The sequence below is a fragment of the Glycine max genome, chromosome 9 (assembly GCF_000004515.6).
Source record: "Glycine max cultivar Williams 82 chromosome 9, Glycine_max_v4.0, whole genome shotgun sequence".
NCBI lineage: Eukaryota > Viridiplantae > Streptophyta > Magnoliopsida > Fabales > Fabaceae > Glycine > Glycine max.
In genome coordinates, this window is record NC_038245.2 from 45,876,593 (window position 1) to 45,894,119 (window position 17,527).

The window sequence follows — 17,527 nt, forward strand, 5'->3', positions numbered from 1 at the left end:
ACTTTCTTCCACTTTATTTGATTCCTGGTTTTATTCAAACACTATTCAGTTTGTGTTTGGAATTCAACTCAACGCTAACTCATCCCTTCATTCCTTCTACGTACGTTTGTTGCTTTCGAAAGTGGAAAATTTTGTTTACAAGGCTTCAAACGAGTTTCCGATTACATCCTCAGTATAAGTTATTGTCGGGAATTAATAGTGCACATTTTTCTTTTCAGTGAATAAAAGTGTAAGAATAGAAGAAAAAACCACGGAACCTAAAAATATTTTCATTATTGAAGTATACACAAAATTATAATATTTCTATCTTGATATAAGATGATCTTTCAATTTTACGTACTAAGTACGGTGAAAGTACAATTCTCTTCCTCAAAGAAGAAGAAAACTCTCACAACCACTCTTATTATCTCAAACAAATTGGATGACCATTCTACTCCTCACAGCAAGTTGTTCATCAGGAATGTGACTTTTTCTATGAGTGAATAACGGATGACAACGATAAAGTTGCTGTAACTTTTCGCAGCTCACAGTAGCATCCACTATGAAAGCCATTTGTGTTAATTTAATGTATGGAAAACATGGAAAAAGCAGTCTCTCCTAAAGGCGCGCGCAGAACAGAGTAGCATATGCACGATATAATATATACAGTTCGACACACAGGAATTCAGGAATAAAGGTAACGTTACGCAGAAATAATTTAGTAAAATGAACCATATTCTATGGGTGCAGCCACCATAATGTCCATCACCTTTAGTATCACATGCTTTGATGTGATTTATCATCAAATTAATTGGAATCCATACACTTCTTAGTGAGGTAAACAAAAAGCTAATTAATGTGGTGTAAAGTTGGTGGTCACATATTTCATAGAATACATTACTAGTCATTAACATGATTATTACTAGTATTTAAATAAGTGATGATTCCCTTGGTGGGAGGCGAAATGTTATATTTAATATATGGTTGTTATATAAGGTCTTCAATTCCACAAAATTGAAGCAAGATCGATAGATAGAGATAAAACTCGGAGAGAAAGGGTACTAGTACGTACCTGCAGGCTGCAGCAACCTCGAAGCTAGTTCAAACTAGTGGGAGGTTGTGTGCATAGAAGCACAAACAAATTACAGAAAAAGTCATCATCATACTCAGAATTAATACAAATTAAGCATTGATCTTGAATTAATGGCTCGCGGAAAGGTTCAGCTGAAGCGAATTGAGAACCCTGTGCACAGGCAAGTTACCTTCTGCAAGCGCCGAGCTGGGCTTCTTAAGAAGGCTAAGGAGCTCTCTGTGCTGTGCGATGCTGAAATTGGCCTTTTCATTTTCTCCGCCCATGGAAAGCTCTATGAACTAGCCACCAAAGGGTCTCTCTCTCTCTCTCTCTCTCTCAACTTATGATATATATGTATGTATTATTATGGTCTCTGATCGATCGACTTTTCACTTCGTATGTATGCATGAAATTAAGAACCATGCAAGGGCTCATTGAGAGGTACATGAAGTTCACACGAGGGGCTCAGCCTGAAGCAGCAGCACCTGAAGCACATCCTCTTCTGGTACGTACGCAACCACTCTCCCTTTCTCTCTATGTGTGCATTAATCAATTGCAAAGATCATAGGAGAAAGAACAAAATAGCTTAGCCAATAAGGCAACTTTTTTTGGAGTCCAAGAAATTAAAAAATGGAATAGTTATCCTTCTTGTCATTATAATTTGTAAAAGAACTAATCATCAGTGGTTTTGGATGCTAGCTGCTTGCATGATGCATAATAATAATAATAATAATAATAATAATAATAATAATAATAATAATAATAATAATAATAATAATAATAATAATAATAATAATAAAATCTCCGAATGTTTTGTTCTCCCTCCACTTCATACAGGGTTAGATTCTATTATTACTAATTACTATGTCATGTTTTGTATGATCTAGCATGACTAGTTGCTTAAAAATTAAGTTAAAGGGGTACAAGTGTCATACACTTATGCGACCAAACTTGAAATCTCTTATATCGATTAGGGACTTGTACCTTTAAGTCTTATATCGATTGGATATCAAGCATTACCACTCACTCCAATAAAAGTTACATCATCCGCGTAACCTCCCACCCCCTTTTTAAAGCCTGTATCAATCGGAAGCTGTAATGATTTTTCAGGAAATGCCGTTACAGGATGCCCATAAAACAATTAATGGAGAGTTAAAGGTGAGGATTACCGTTACTACTTACTAGGCTTTAGGGGAAGATCCGTGGACAAGAACCCCAGCTATATTATTATCTTAATTGAATGTTTTTAGACTAGGTCTTCAATTAAGACCTAGTTACAAGAATACTATCCAATGAAAGACACTAAATTAAACAAAAGACATTCACATGCCTCTAAAAACTTGCTTTTGATCGAATCTTTCATACGTCGTATTCACTACCCAATTTTTTTTCCTTTATCCACATCAAATTTGTACAATGTTTTACATTTCTTATATAAAATCATATGCTACATCATTAATATATAAATAAAAAAATGATTTTTAATTATGATAATATAAAATGAATGAACAAAATAATTGTTATGAAACATTAATACAATTGTATAGTATGTTGTATGTGGTATGCCTTCAATTTTTACATTGATTATATCCTATTATGTATTTAATTATAATTGTAGTCAAGTTATAATTCATTAGATTTATCGATGGATAATTTCTATCAAGACCAATAACCTATTGGTATTATGTATTTTGTATTGTCATTATTAATAATTAACAATTTATATCTTTGGTTTATTATGATAATGCTTTTTTTATTTAAAGTCCTACTCACTTTATCGCGTAATTATTGTATAGGTTGCTAAAGAGGAAACTAACGCGCTAAAACAAGAAATCCAAACATTGCAAAAGGGTATCAGGTACACAATATCAAATATTTTTTTATTATACTATTTGTCTTCCAACAAAATATTATAATGTTATGTACATGATGTAACTAAAAAATAAATTAGAATAATTTTCTAATTTTGTCCTTCATCAAGATTTCAATTTTTTTATTGTTGACTATGTCTAGATTATAGATATTAATGAAATGGTTATGTGGTATTTCTAGTTGATACTTGGAATAACATTAGTTTGTAGAGGGTGGAAAAACACCTCCACATGCAATCCCTAGAAAATCAATGAGAAAAATAAAATTGGATTACTGATATTAGTTAATTAATTTTTATGGCATAAATACATTATGCATTAAAAATTTATAGTTACCTTCAAAATAATAAAAACTAAAATATCTCGTGTGTTGTTTTTTTAGAGGATATCTCGTGTGTTGTTGTTTTCAGATAAAAATGTCTTTTGGACATAATTGTATTATGCCTCTATAATTGTTTAAAACAAATCAATCATTTAAGTATGATTATAAATTTATAATTAGAAAGAAAATTTATAAACAAGTAGGAAAATTAATATTTATTATCATTTTTCTTAGTTATTTGTTTGAAGGAGGAAATAAGACTATGGCAATTGATGAATTACAACTGCTAGAGAAGAATCTCGAAACTTGGATATACCATATTCGTTCAATGAAGGTACGGACAAATACTTTGTTATATAGTAAAAATATTAACGAATTGCCTTTTATGTTAGACATGGATAAGTAACTAGTATGCATGTATATGATGAATAACAGATGAACATTATGTTACAAGAAATTCAAGCTTTGAAAGATAAGGTAAGCAAAACTTCTTATTGAATATATATATATATATATATATATATATATATATATATATATATATATATATATATATATATATATATATATCATTGTTAGTAAATTTATATATTGCATTTAGAGAAAATGTATAAAAAATTGTCATTATATAGACAGTATAATGTAAAGAAATTAAATTATAAGAAAAAGAAATATTTATTAGAGGAAGTTATAATTTTGAACTCCAATTTGTGCAATACACTAAACAACTTTTACAGCAAAACATTTTTCATCAATCATTATTCACACTAATGATTTGCAATAATAAATATTCATTTTATTAACAAGCCTTTACTAACTTAATTATTTGAAAATTCAAAACACGAGGTGATTTATAAAGGATTAAAAACCTGTAAAATCTAGCAATATACATGAGACTTAACCTTTTAAAATACTCAACCCCATGAACAACTAATTAATGAAATGTGATAATTAACATACAGAAGGAACCTCGATTATGTTAGAATGATATTTCATGTGTATGTATGTAATTCTTATTTTTTTAATATCAATGAGTGAACCAAACTATTTACCTTTTTGAATTGAAGGAGGGAACACTTAAAGCGGCAAATAAATATCTCCATGACAAGGTAATAGCTCGTTTATATTTATAAGTATGCAATTTTCTTTTATATATATATATATATATATATATATATATAATATTATTGTAATGTTATACTCTAATATGAAAATAATTCTACTATATCATTACATTTTACAGATTGTGGAGAATACTGCGATTTCTAACTTTGCTGAATTTGCTACTGATACTTCTTACCCACTAATTGTACAAGATGGGGGTTTTCAACTCTATTAAATGGGTTGTTTCTACAATGTTTTGTTTACATGCTTTAATAAAGGAAATAATGGCGACTGGGCTGTGTTTCATAACATTAAATAGTGAAGTATGAAGCATGAACGTTGCACAAGCCTAATTTGCAATAATTTGTAACATTAATATTGTGTTATTCTAATATTTTTATAGATAAGTTTGTAATGTAAAAGTCAGAAAAGTGTGATTTCTGACCATTAAATTTTCTTTTGTCATTAACCAATAATGTAAAATATTGTGTGAGTAACAATGACTCAATGATGAGGATATTATGTATTGTATTTAATATGTTTGTATAATGTTTTATTGTGTGGCAATCACAATCAAGCAGAATAATTTTTTATAGTTTAAATGACTATTTATTCATTTAACTAACATCAGGGTGAGAAGATAAATGTGATGCAAAAAGCAACATAAATCTAACACAAGCTGCTATTATTTCAACAAAAAAAAAAAAAAACTACTATTGGATCATCCTTGCCCATTTTCAATGAGTTTTGCTCTAGTCAGTGAATCCTTTCGCCCGATCGAGTCTCTGCTCAAAGCGTCCACTTCATAACTAATCATAACGGTAGAAGCACTTTATGAATTTGGAAGGGAAATGCATTATTATTTTAGAAATAATATCTATTTTATACAATTTATTTATTTTCACTTATTTTTTAACCGACTCAAATAAACGAAAAAAAAATCGTCACTCCCCGCTCCCCTTTATTTATACTCATCTAAATAATTCGCATTCTATTTTTTTAGGTCCATCCTTATTATTTTTTTTCTTATTCATTTACGTCCTATTTCATTTCTATCCAACCATATCACGAATGTACATTGTCAAAACTGTCTAATAATTATAAAATAATATATTATTATAATTATTTCACATCATATTTTGATAAAATAAAAATGTCTTTATGTTTTAAAGTGAAAATTTAAATTTAATATATATATATATATATATATATATATATATATATATAATAAAAATGATTAAAATGACATTTAATTATTTTATGATAAAAAAGAGCATGTTATAATATAATTAGTGTAATCGATAATTAATTTGTTGAAATGATTTGAAATTAACTACATATGCATGTACTTAATTATTGTCCCTATTCAGAAAAAGTCATCTGCTATACTAACACCACACACATTTTATTATTTTACTAATTTTTAAAAATTATTTTACATTTATTAATCTTCTTATATTATAGAAATAATATGTAAGCCACTTATGCTGTAGGGAGATGATTGTCTCCTTTGTGGAAGCCCATGCACCTTTTTTGTGTTTGTGTGAACGGCCTTTCTTGCGCATTAGATGACTAACATTATCATTGCTATATTTGAAGTTTAAACACAAAAAATTTATGTAAATCATTGTTTTTTTTATTTCTTTTACGTAGTATTTGACCCGAAGAAATGGAGAAATGGGAGAAACATGATGTATTTTTTTTTAAAAAAAAAACTAACTGTTAGTAATTGTGTGTCTATAAGGGTATACTATATATATATATATATATATATATATATATATATATATATATATATATATATATATATATATATAATATAAATGTTTTATAATACTTAAAAATAACTATTAGATATTTTGATATTTGGAATAGAACATTTTTTTTATCATGTGTCTAATTAAGAACAACCAATAGAAGATTTCGGTCTAAAATAGCTCGTTGCATAAATGCTAAAGGAGAGAAGAATATGCTAAAATCTCTTTCTTGTTTCTCCTCTAAGATTGTAAGAATTTAGTGGAAGAAAAATAATTAAATTAAACTTTTAATAACTTTATTTATTACCTGAAGGATATAATGATAAATAACTTCATTTTTTTTTCTCTTCTTCAACAAAACTAATTAAGAGGATATATTTTCTCTCCTCCATTGTCAAAATCTCTATCTCTATTACCTTGTTGAAACCAAACAATGCATTATGGTTGACACACAATCATAAATACCATATAAGTTTATATTAGTAATGAGAGCACCATCAAACGTCTAGATCATACTCAAGTTGAACAATTCTTTTTCTAATATAATGAAGATCGATCGGATGAGGATTTTCGGCCTTACTTTTGAATGGCGGAGAATTTCAAAATAATTGAGAGGCACAATGCCAGCCGATGAATATTGCAGACCTATAGCTGCAGTTTAAGTTCAGAAAATCTGTGTCTAGCGAAGAACTGAAAAAATAATGAAACAAAATAATAAAACAAAATAATAAATTAATGTGTAAACCTTAAGAAATACTACTGAATAAAACGATATATGGATTCCAAAATGACGTCAGTTTTGTGTCCTTAGAAGTGGATAGTGATGAAATAGATATTACATATCATTATGTCGGACAGGAATTCCTTTTTCTTTTTTGTTACATAGGACATAATATTTATTATCTATACCGATTGAAAAAGAAGTACCTTGTGCTTCTATCTATATTTTTAAAAAATAAAAAGAAAAAGCAGTTAAAGTGATAGTAATTTTTTTCAAGAAAAATGATTGTAATTGCATCTTAAAAGTTTATGAAAAAGATAAAAACAGTTATATATTAAAAGATAATTTAAAAAAAATATGTACATTAAAAAGAATAATTATCTTTATTAATAATTATAAATATACATCCATTTTAAAAGATATTTAGAAATATAGAAACTCCTCTACTATTTCCCCCCCTCGACAGTCGATACGTAACGTAAATACTAAATAGTGAAGCTTACAAGTTCGAATATATACGTGAATGGCTCACTGTTAAAATTAGCTAGCATAAACTGTTAAGAATAGTTCCACATCGGGTAATTCAAGAACATGATAAGTGCTTATATAGCTGGATAGACCATCCCCTTATGAACCAGTTTTTAAGGGGACCTTTCGGATGCCTTGGCTGCACTATAAAATTTAATATAAACTTTAATATTATATTAAAAAACATAAGTTAAACTTAATTTAATCTCAAAAGTTAAATAAAAATTTGTCTGTTATTAACCGATATTTTTTTTATCAACTTTTGAGAGTTACATTATAACATATATAATTATTACTCTTCCGTTTAATTTTTTTAATAAAAACTAAATGTTTATTTTATTAATTATTTTTTTTATAAAAAAATCTTAATTATGCGTCATATGTCAAATTTTAATAACTAATAAGGATAATACATTAATGTTTTAAGTTCTTTGAAAGTCTAACTTATCAATAATAACCTAAAATTATTTTATGCTGTGAATATATAATTTTTTTTCTCATATAAAAATAAAAAATCCATAAATACTTGTGGAACATATATCAATCGTAACTTATTTTACCACATTTAATGAAAAAATCTCTAAAATATTATTCATTTAATTAAAATTGCATTTTAATTTAAATGATTATTATTATTATTTTTGAAATTAATTTCTAATAAAGGACAGTCAAGAAAACAAATTTTATTTTTTGAATGTAGCCAAATTAAATGATATTAACTATTTTTCTTAATTAACATAATTTCTTAATTGTTACTTATATTTGAGAGAGTATATATTTTGTTTTATATTTAGTTTTAAACTCCAAATAAGAAAATTTATTTGATATCACGAGTATTTGCGAGTTGCAGAAACTTACTAGGAAAAAAAAAATCAATCCAAGTTTTAAAGAGCTTATTTTTAGTTCACTTTACCTTTATAAAGATTTTTATACTGTTTTTCTTACTGAAAGATTTTTATACTGCATGTTACTCGTGCTTTCTAAGTAAACATTTTCTCTTTAACTAGTTTTATAACTAAGACATTACTATTTTTTTAAATTATTTTCCCTTTTTTCTTGGTAGGTATAAATACATTTTATTTCTTGAAAACGTAAAGAATATAGAACTATATAGACGACAACATATATAGCCATAAAATAAGGTAACAACTTGAACTATTAAATACTCCCTTGGCAATATACCATACAGGACATCAATCATGAAAAAGTCCAAAGCTCCAAACATCATTGTATTGTATTTGTCGGCTGAAAAATACAGTACAACGGATTTTATTAGACTGAGACCCCAATTTCATATTATTAATAACGAAGTTTCGAAATTAATATTGTAAAACTCACTTCACTCCAAATTAAACCACATTAATTATACGCTTTAAGTAAACATCCTTAATGAATTTACACTTCTCCCTCGTAGAAATTGGGTAATATTTACTATCAAACACTAAACACACCATGCCGAGTGGGTGCTGCTTTTACATTCATGCATGGTGGGACACAAATTACATTTGTGTATGTAGTGGATGGGAGAACATAATAGCATTCACATGGAGATGTTCCTATGTGTGAACGAATGATACTTTACCGTTCCTTCCATTACAAATAACATATAAGTATATTCTAAAAAAATGTCACACTGTAAACTCTAATTATTCATCCACTCTCTATGGTGTGGCTAATTTTTAAACGCATGCACATTCTTTCTCTCTCTGTCACAACTTAATAACAAAAAGGAATAGACACGCGAAAGCAAAGTCAGAAAATAGCTATGACTTTGAACCTCTTTTACTACCTTGGAATCCACAACTTAATCACTGCCTCCATTTTTGTGTTTCTTTATCTCCTTCCACCTGGAACATGGTTCATGAGTGTGTCGTCTGGGAACATAATTGCTTAAAAGTGAAGAAGAGTGCATGGAAGATCAAGCTTGACTTCACAAGAAATAAATGTCATTGCCATGTATATTTAAGTAATGAATAAAGTCTAACAGTTCTCACCTTTGCACTTCCCATCAGCATCCATTGTGCTGCTTCTTCTTCTCTTGCGTATATATTAAACCAATAGGTTGCTATAAATCAAGCTCTAAGCTCTAGTAGGCTAGCTCGTATATTTTTTCACTTCATTGTTTCGAGCTAGCTAGCTTCATTAGGTTTTGCAGTCACTTCTCTACTAGGCCATTGTTCTTGTGGTAGCTAGGTATACCACTATCAGAATTGTTTCTCTGTTCCACAAAAAAAAAAAACAAAAAACTTAGGTTTCACGTGCTTTTCTGCGTATGACATTCATATTTTTTCATATCTTACCCGTTTATATATCAGTTTTAAAATTGCCACACTTTCTTTTTCTTTCTTTTTTTTTTCCGGCGAGCACAGTACTCACTCTCTTGTGTTGCATTGCACAATTTCATCAGAAATATCAGACACTCTGAATTTGTTGTGAAGAGCTTCTTTAGTATTTTTTTTTAAGCTTAGTAAGATTATTGCATGTGATGCAATTCTCTACCTCATATGTTTTTCTGTTTATAGTACACAAGTGGCTGAGTTGCAACTTTCTTTCTACCCTTAGTCCCTTACTATTGCTAGATAGAAAGGTCGTTATAGCAGATGTGTAATTCAGTCACAGGTAATTATTTAACAATTTACCGATTGACTCAAATAAGATTTGATATACATATTTCCAAAACAAAGATATAACCATCTTTTAGGAAAATATATAAGAATATACACATTTTGTCTACTTTGTTTTGAAAATCCTTATGAACATTTATTTTTGCGGTCAAAGTTGCTTTATCGATCGATCCTCAAACTATTATACACTTTGATTAATATGAAATGTTAAGTTTCATTTATTTGTCACCCATTTATTCTATTTTAATTAACCTAACTCAATATAATATAATTTTTTTAACCTAACTCAACCCTATATTATTACACTTTGTGTTTTTTTTTGTAGGCATTACACTTTGTGCTTGATTGCTATTATTAGGGTAGTGCTATAGTATCCCATATATAATTCAGCAATAAAATAAAATAAAATAGTGTCCCATATATATTGACATTTGTTTTTATTTGAGAGGGTATATTGGCATTTGTTTTAAAAATAGTTGGAGTCTTCTACAAGGCGTTGGAGTTACGTATATATGATATGGGACATGAAATTCCTATCATGGTTATAATGATTTGCTTGCATGATTTGGTGCCCTCGGAATAACTAATTAAAGAGCTAACTTCTTGTATTCGCAATCTCAAGTCTATAGCTAGGCTAGGTATATGACATCTTTTGCTTGCCTTCCAAATCACAGATAGATTTCAGTGCATATGCGGGGTATATATTGCGAGACTTAGGAGCAAAGAATATGCGGTACCATCATCTGGTTGTCTTGTGTGTGTGTTAAGTACTGTTTTCTTTTGTTGCTTCATCATCAAATATTATCACACAAGCCAAATCAAGATCAGGCCCATAGGTGCGGGGTAATGAACTTTTAATTAGATTTCTAACTTTTGAGAATAGATCCTTAAATAACCCTTGATTTGTCTTAGTATTTAAGATTGATTCTTGATGGACCATCACGAATCATTATATATATTTTTAATCTTTGTTTCCAAGAAAAGAGAGCTTATGAGTAATATAAGAATCTTTGAAGGAGAAGATCGTATTTATGAATTAAAACCAAACAAATATGTATTAAGATTTTATATTTTCATCTCATTTTTTTATACCATAAATTTATAATAATTCTTAGCATAAAGAAATTTAAAAAGAAGTATTTATTCTTTGTTACAAAGGCACAGACACAGAATTAAACCATGTTCAAATTGATTAAGAAAAGGACATATAATATTTATAAAATCTTTTTTTGCAACTTATATAACACTCTCTTCTCTTTCTCTTTGTCTCTATATATATCATAATACCAGTATGTATTCTCTCATTTGTAGGAGAAAAAAGTTGTATAGTTTTGATGTATAAATTGAGTTTTTCTTAAAGAAAACAATAACTTGTTAAATAGATGTTCAAAATTAACAAACAAATTAAAAAAAGAGAAAAGAACAATTTATTCTGTAACTATTTCATTTAATGGTAACAACATAGATATAGATATGTCATATATATATATATATCGACCACCCGGTCATAATCCAATGAAAACATCGGATGTGGCTGTTGGACCTTGGCTTAAAACCCATCATGCATGCGAAGCCAATATATAATGCAACTTTTATATAACCCTGCAAAGCTGTCCATCTTCAGGGAAATACAGATGACTTTTTACGGACTATTTGATCCTTCCATTAATTTTTCTTAATTGAATATGCTAGAAGCTTAGATAGAAGTAGTGGAACGAGAAGCTCCACAATATTTAAAGTTTTGCTCATTACGCACGTTTATTATGTACAGGCACTTAGACAATACTTGCAAGTGATGTTTTAAGCTAATTAAGTACCCTATAATTAGTATGTACCCAAAACCAATTTATAATGCAGCCACACTATTTCCACAAATCAATTGGGCAGCTGGAGTTTGATGTTGATGCATTTTGTTCAGGCACCACTAGCTTTTGTTTGTCCAAATGTCTGAACTGTACACTGCTATTGTCCGTGCCTTGAAAGATATTTTCTTTGGAAGCATCTTGACTAAGTTGTGAAGCAACAAACTTGTCAAGCACTCGCCAATCAGTCACTGGATCCACTGCTTGTTCATTGGAATTGTTAATGTTGCCATAGGTTGCCTGAAAGTTTTGCTGACCAACATGTTCTTGTTGTATGAGTGATGGGGGAAGCAGAGAAGTTGAGTGGTTTACATGGTCTAGAACATATCCTTCCATGGGATTATTAATAGGTGCTATGGCAGAAGCAGATTGAAGCAGTTTTGGGCTCTCTAGAAGTGGAAGCTGGAGGAAGTGGTCACGAGGCAATTGGTATGGCGGCAAATCTAGCTCTTTCTTGCAAGGATATGGTAGCTGCTGGTAGACCAAATTAGATTGACAAGTTTGCTTTGGTGAGTCCAAGTCTTGCATGAAAGAGACTTGCTCATCATACCAACAGGAGGAGTCATGCTCACTCACTTTACGCATGGTTGTTACTCTCTTCTTGAATACTCTACACACAACCCATCCTTCTTCCTGCTTCAGCCATGCAGACATACAAAATTCAAAGAGTCCACGTGGAGGACAAAACCATTGTTAGTTTATGGGGATGTATTGAGAGACTCACCAAAAAGAAAGTTGTACATATAGCTAACTAATTAACAAAGCTAATAGAAGCTAACCAATTATAAGGAATCAAATTAAGATGAACTCTATACTAGATAATGCAACATGCATGATGTTCTTTACTTTTATCGTTGGATTAATGATTCCCAATTACGTTTAACTTGCTTGTCACTCGATCGATAGAGCTTTTGCACAATTGTATATTTAATTTCCACTAATTTCGTCAAACAGCTTGTGACTTGTTAATTATAAAATGAACTCAAGGTGGAGCTCTTTATTTTTCTAGGGTGATGTTCAAAAGTGAAGATTAGTAAAAGGGTTATTTATATTTTGAAGAGTCTGATTTTTCCACATAAATTTTTACTCACTATAAAAACTTTCTATTTATATCTCTCTCTACAGATCAATAAGTCAAGCAAGACTTTTGGAAAAATTCAATTCCATCTCTCATACAAACACTTATAATTAATTAAATAAATAAATATCAGGAAACAGTTTTAATTTGTTTAAAAGCATATGACTTGAGAAATTATAACTTGCCTGTGGAGTGCCATTTTCATCTGTTTCAAGCCGATACTCGTGCATTATCCAATCTGACTTTTGTCCATTTGGAGCTCGACCTTTATAAAAGACTAAGGTTTTCCTCATGCCTATCAGCTCGTGCTTGGAATAGATTGCCTTGTCTCTTCCTGTTGCTTTCCAAAACCCTGCTGCAGTTGCTCTATTTGTGCGAGTTCCAGTTGGATACTTCTTATCTTTATGGCTAAAGAAGTACCATTCATTTTGCTCTTCTGCTCCTATTCTGCAAATCTCTTTAAAATTTAAAACGAAAAGAAAAAAACAATGCAAAGTTAACAATATATCTTTCACCAATAAAATCGCCCCTCTAGAATTTAGATGCTATGAATTGAACTCGATCAGTTCTACCTTGAAGATCCCATGGCTCAATTTTGTAGAGGTCAACATCTTTTATCACATCTAGATCAATCCTCCTTGAAGCAATTTTCTTCCTAAGGTAGTAATCAACAAGTTCTTCATCCGTAGGATGGAACCTGAAACCGGGGGGGACATGAGTAAAAGTATTCATGTTCTCCCACTCTTGTAATCAGTCCTGCAAATTAAATAAATTGGATCATATAAGATACTCCCATCCGATACTTCGTAATTTACTAGCTTGACCAAATTTAAACATCAGTATGATAGAAAGTATGATCAAGTAAACTTGGCTTTTTATCATCATGTCAACAAGTTTACTGTATACCAGTACACCGCATACAAATAAAAAAAAATGTCATATTAAAGAAATAAACAAGCAACAGGGAAGTTTTCAATATATAGTTTGGAAACTGATCAGCCAATTGATTTTCCAGATATAGTTATATTCATAAAATTAATTTCCTTTTCAACCCAGGTGAAAGGATTAATAAATGAAACTGGAGATGAGAATTGTAAAAATTTAACTACTTTAACACATGGATTAAAAAATTTAACAATTTTAACATCAAATATCTGTCCGCCCTGTCACTTGAGCTATTCCAAATTGGGAAAGACAAATAACTGTTCTCTTGCACTTTGATAAGGCAAATTTGATCATTGTATTGAAATTTTCACCCTTCGTGAATAATTAAGAAAATATTGTGGCATTGTTCTGTTCCTTTTCTTTCTTTTTGTTTAATAATATTTTCCCTGAATGTATTGACAGTAACCATGATTAGAGTAAGTTAAAAGTAGTTTTCCACTCATAAGTTTTAACATTTAATAGTAACTTTTTAAAATTAAGGAATGAGGTTACCGTACAGACAAATAAGCTCAACTTTTCTGCATAACTTTACTACACAGTACTGACTTCAGAAGATAAAGTGAATAATAAACATCAAGTTTATTAGCAATCCTAAATTTAAATACTTATTTGACCTAAATTTTCACAAGCGAGGATTAATCTAAAACCTTAACTTTTTTTTATATAGAAATACTTTTTTTACAACTCTTTTTTTTCTCTATCTTTAACCGTCAAATTACCTATCTTAATTATATCACTTTTTCTCTTCTCTTCCCATCTTTCTCAAGTAGTAAGAGATCGAAGTTGTATAATTTAAAATAAACTTTAATTTCTCCAAAAGAAAGGTGGGAGAAAAAATAAATGATATACTTAAATTACCATGCATCTCATCAAAATGTCTATATACAAGACGTTGATAATATTAAAGATTATATAGATCAGATAGTGAATATATTGGAGAAGAAGAATAGAGTTGCTATTTAGTATTTGTTTCTTTGTATATATATAATATGTATGGAGAAAAAGCATGATCATCATTATCCGTGTGAAATGTTCACATAGTCAACACACATGCAATAAGAGACACTCACAAGACTTACTAGTACTAGATGAACATACAAGTGATTGTCACTCATTGTGATTGCCACTAATATATGAGCCATGCTTATAAAGTAGGGATAAAGTTCATGAACCTTCTTATAATGTCTAACAGTATGCTTAAGGTTTATAACCCAGATCATATAGAAAAGAGCCTCCCTAGCCCCTGGGGAGGAGGGTGGTGCAAATTAAATGAATTGAAAAGCCCCTTTAAGGATTCGTTGAGTTTAAGATCTGAGAAGTGAGAAGTCTCCCAGTTCTATATATATGATAACAAGTTGTTCACATCGATGATTTAGAAGAAAGGATCCGGGTAAGGTGGTTCAGTCTTCACAGACAAAGCAAATTAAAAAAACTAAAAAAGGAATCGAAGATACAAAAATAATTTAGACAGAAAGATAAAGAGAGCTCACAGATTAAGCTAACTAGCAATAGCCGTCTTCACAGATCTGGGTACGGTGGTGCAGTCACAAATCGATTTTCGTCCCAAAATGAGTTGGTGTTTATATAAACTGAGATGAAAGTGGTGGAATATGTCTCAACTAATTAACTCCAACATATATAGTGGAAGCTCCTAAACCAGACAAAGATTTTCAACGACAATAAAAGTACTAAAAAAAGGTTCAAACAGTAACAAACACAAGTCCTCGGGAATAGAAACTGTCAACTTTTTATTTTTACTTTTTGTTCTCTCACAAGTCACAACCTGTGCTGTGTATGTTTTACTTGTGGGATCAGATCCCGAGGAAAAAGCATAAACAAGGAACAGAAAGCGGCAACGTCTGAGGATCAAAGCTGGAAACGGAATAACAAAAGGGAAGACAAGTAGGGTTAAACAGGAAGGAAAAAAACAATATAATAAAATAAAACCCTAATGGTTCTCTTTGGTTTCTGGCAAACAATAAATGGTATATATCATGAACAAGGTCTCGTTGTCGGTTGAGCTGAATTGGTGGGAAAGGTTTTTGAGTCAGAGAGGGATAGAAGGTGGCGGAAAAATGGCAGAGGGAGAGGCGCAAGGAAATTGTTTCTGCTGTGCCACCTCTACCCGAAACTGAACGAGACCCAACCAACAAACAACGAGTAAACAAGAAAGACAACTTTTTTTTTTCTTTTCTCTCAGAAGGGTCTCTTTCAATTCTCTGTATCAATTAATCTGCAAGGTTTGCATAACATATGAGCTAGCTAGCTAGGTAGGTTGTGAAGGGCAGAGAGGAACTAACAGCACAGGCCAATGACAAATCTTAAAGGGCTGCCACAACACAAGGCACTAAAAAGAGTAAACAAAATTGGTGGTGACGTATTGGAACAGCCAACCCTTTCTGGCTTTTACAAAAAAGTCACACACAAATGAGGCATGGTGGCCCCCACCTTCATTCTTAGTCCCTACCATTTCCACCACCTTCGATTCTCAACTGTAATTAAATTGTGATGATGGTCTTTGGAAGTGACACTGGATCTCGTGCATGTTCTACGGGACATTTGGCCCTCATATATATATGACAAATCTTCAAAAGCTATAGGCTAGGCTTGGCTAATGGTTCCTCTTCTTGTCCCTTTCATGTTAATTCTGTATCAGTACTAGTGATGGTTGTTTGTCTTATAATTAGCCTAATGATACATTTCTTGCAGGCCTTGCATCAATCTCAAATGACTAAAATTATAGTAGTGATATTAACCATACTAGTTAGAACATATGTATTTATTCATTCACCTGATTAATCCCAAAGTTGTTCCCTCACAAACAATTGGATGGCTGTTCCTCTAATAATGATATCAGAGTAAATGTGAAAAAGTTTATGTCTTTAAAGTAATAATTATTTCATTTGTCTTGAGCGAGACAAAAGAAAAAAATTAATTGTTTGAAGCAAACATTTTCTTTTCTGATTAAGAGACATTATATAACTTTTTGTGATAATAACTTTGAGAAAAAAGTTATATATCAATAATAATGTAATTTTTACACATTTATTTAATCATAATTTATTATATATAATAAATTTATTAATTTTTAAAATAATTATTTTAAAATAATTTAAATGAGGATTTATGATTAAATGATAGTGTAAGTAGATAAAAATTAAATTCATGCAACTAAAATTTCCTGCATTAAACTTTATAAAATAAGTACTTCATAAATTTTGTTATTCCAGAGTTGGTACTAATTAACTAAACCAAGAGATTGAATTAGTAAAATATATGTAGAACTCATGATGTATTTGAAAAAAAAACATGAAATTAATTAAAATCTAGAAACATACTTTTCTGTATCTAAACATGAATTATTGTTACAAAGGCAGGTTTGAATTGAAATACATTAATGATCTGGCTGGGTGGGTTCAGTTAATTAATTGATGAAGGAATTTGAATAAGACCATGAATTTCTTATGTGCTTGAAATTGAATTCCCAATTGATAAGTACTCCTCTGTATTGATTATTCATCTCTCCATAAAATTAATTAAGTTTTCAAACAAGCATCTATTAGCTAGTTAAGTCATTATTATTGGCAAAAAAAAAAAAAATCCTAGGAATTAGTAAACTTTCGATCAAGGATACCTCTCAGGTATGCAACTAGTGAATTGACTG

At 30.1% G+C, this 17,527-nt stretch overlaps 2 protein-coding genes across 3 annotated transcripts; one reads left to right on the plus strand and one right to left on the minus strand.

Moving 5' to 3' along the window:
- Nucleotides 1-944: 944 nt before the first annotated feature.
- Nucleotides 945-4,884, plus strand: LOC100815314 (agamous-like MADS-box protein AGL12). Of its 2 annotated transcripts, XM_003533467.5 has the most exons (7): nt 956-1,364; nt 1,469-1,556; nt 2,848-2,909; nt 3,479-3,578; nt 3,680-3,721; nt 4,312-4,353; nt 4,488-4,884. In XM_003533467.5, exons 1-7 carry the CDS (start codon nt 1,183-1,185, stop codon nt 4,581-4,583), a joined length of 612 nt encoding a protein of 203 aa, XP_003533515.1. In that variant the 5' UTR covers nt 956-1,182; the 3' UTR covers nt 4,584-4,884. The 2 variants fall into 2 exon arrangements, with proteins under 2 accessions (XP_040861064.1, XP_003533515.1); XM_041005130.1 differs by lacking the exon at nt 3,680-3,721 and having other exon boundaries at nt 945-1,364.
- A 6,498-nt stretch (nt 4,885-11,382) lies between these two features.
- On the minus strand, nt 11,383-16,408 carry LOC100815845 (NAC domain-containing protein 7). Its single transcript, XM_006587647.4, has 4 exons — nt 15,354-16,408; nt 13,491-13,674; nt 13,104-13,375; nt 11,383-12,473 (listed from the first exon to the last, which is right to left on the minus strand). The coding sequence occupies exons 2-4, from the start codon at nt 13,648-13,650 to the stop codon at nt 11,841-11,843; spliced, it is 1,065 nt and encodes a 354-aa protein (XP_006587710.1). The 5' UTR covers nt 13,651-13,674; nt 15,354-16,408; the 3' UTR covers nt 11,383-11,840.
- Between the last annotated feature and the right edge of the window lie 1,119 nt (nt 16,409-17,527).

What these genes read in the sequence shown, in the direction of transcription:
- LOC100815314 (XM_003533467.5), top strand. Translation starts at nt 1,183, where the DNA reads ATGGCTCGCGGAAAGGTTCAGCTGAAGCGAATTGAGAACCCTGTGCAC. An exon ending in TATGAACTAGCCACCAAAGG is followed by an intron (nt 1,365 to 1,468) that starts GTCTCTCTCTCT and finishes CATGAAATTAAG; the next exon opens with AACCATGCAAGGGCTCATTG. An exon ending in ACATTGCAAAAGGGTATCAG is followed by an intron (nt 2,910 to 3,478) that starts GTACACAATATC and finishes CATTTTTCTTAG; the next exon opens with TTATTTGTTTGAAGGAGGAA.
- LOC100815845 (XM_006587647.4), bottom strand. Translation starts at nt 13,650, where the DNA reads ATGAATACTTTTACTCATGTCCCCCCCGGTTTCAGGTTCCATCCTACG. An exon ending in TGAGCCATGGGATCTTCAAG is followed by an intron (nt 13,376 to 13,490) that starts GTAGAACTGATC and finishes TAAATTTTAAAG; the next exon opens with AGATTTGCAGAATAGGAGCA. An exon ending in ATGAAAATGGCACTCCACAG is followed by an intron (nt 12,474 to 13,103) that starts GCAAGTTATAAT and finishes TGGCTGAAGCAG; the next exon opens with GAAGAAGGATGGGTTGTGTG.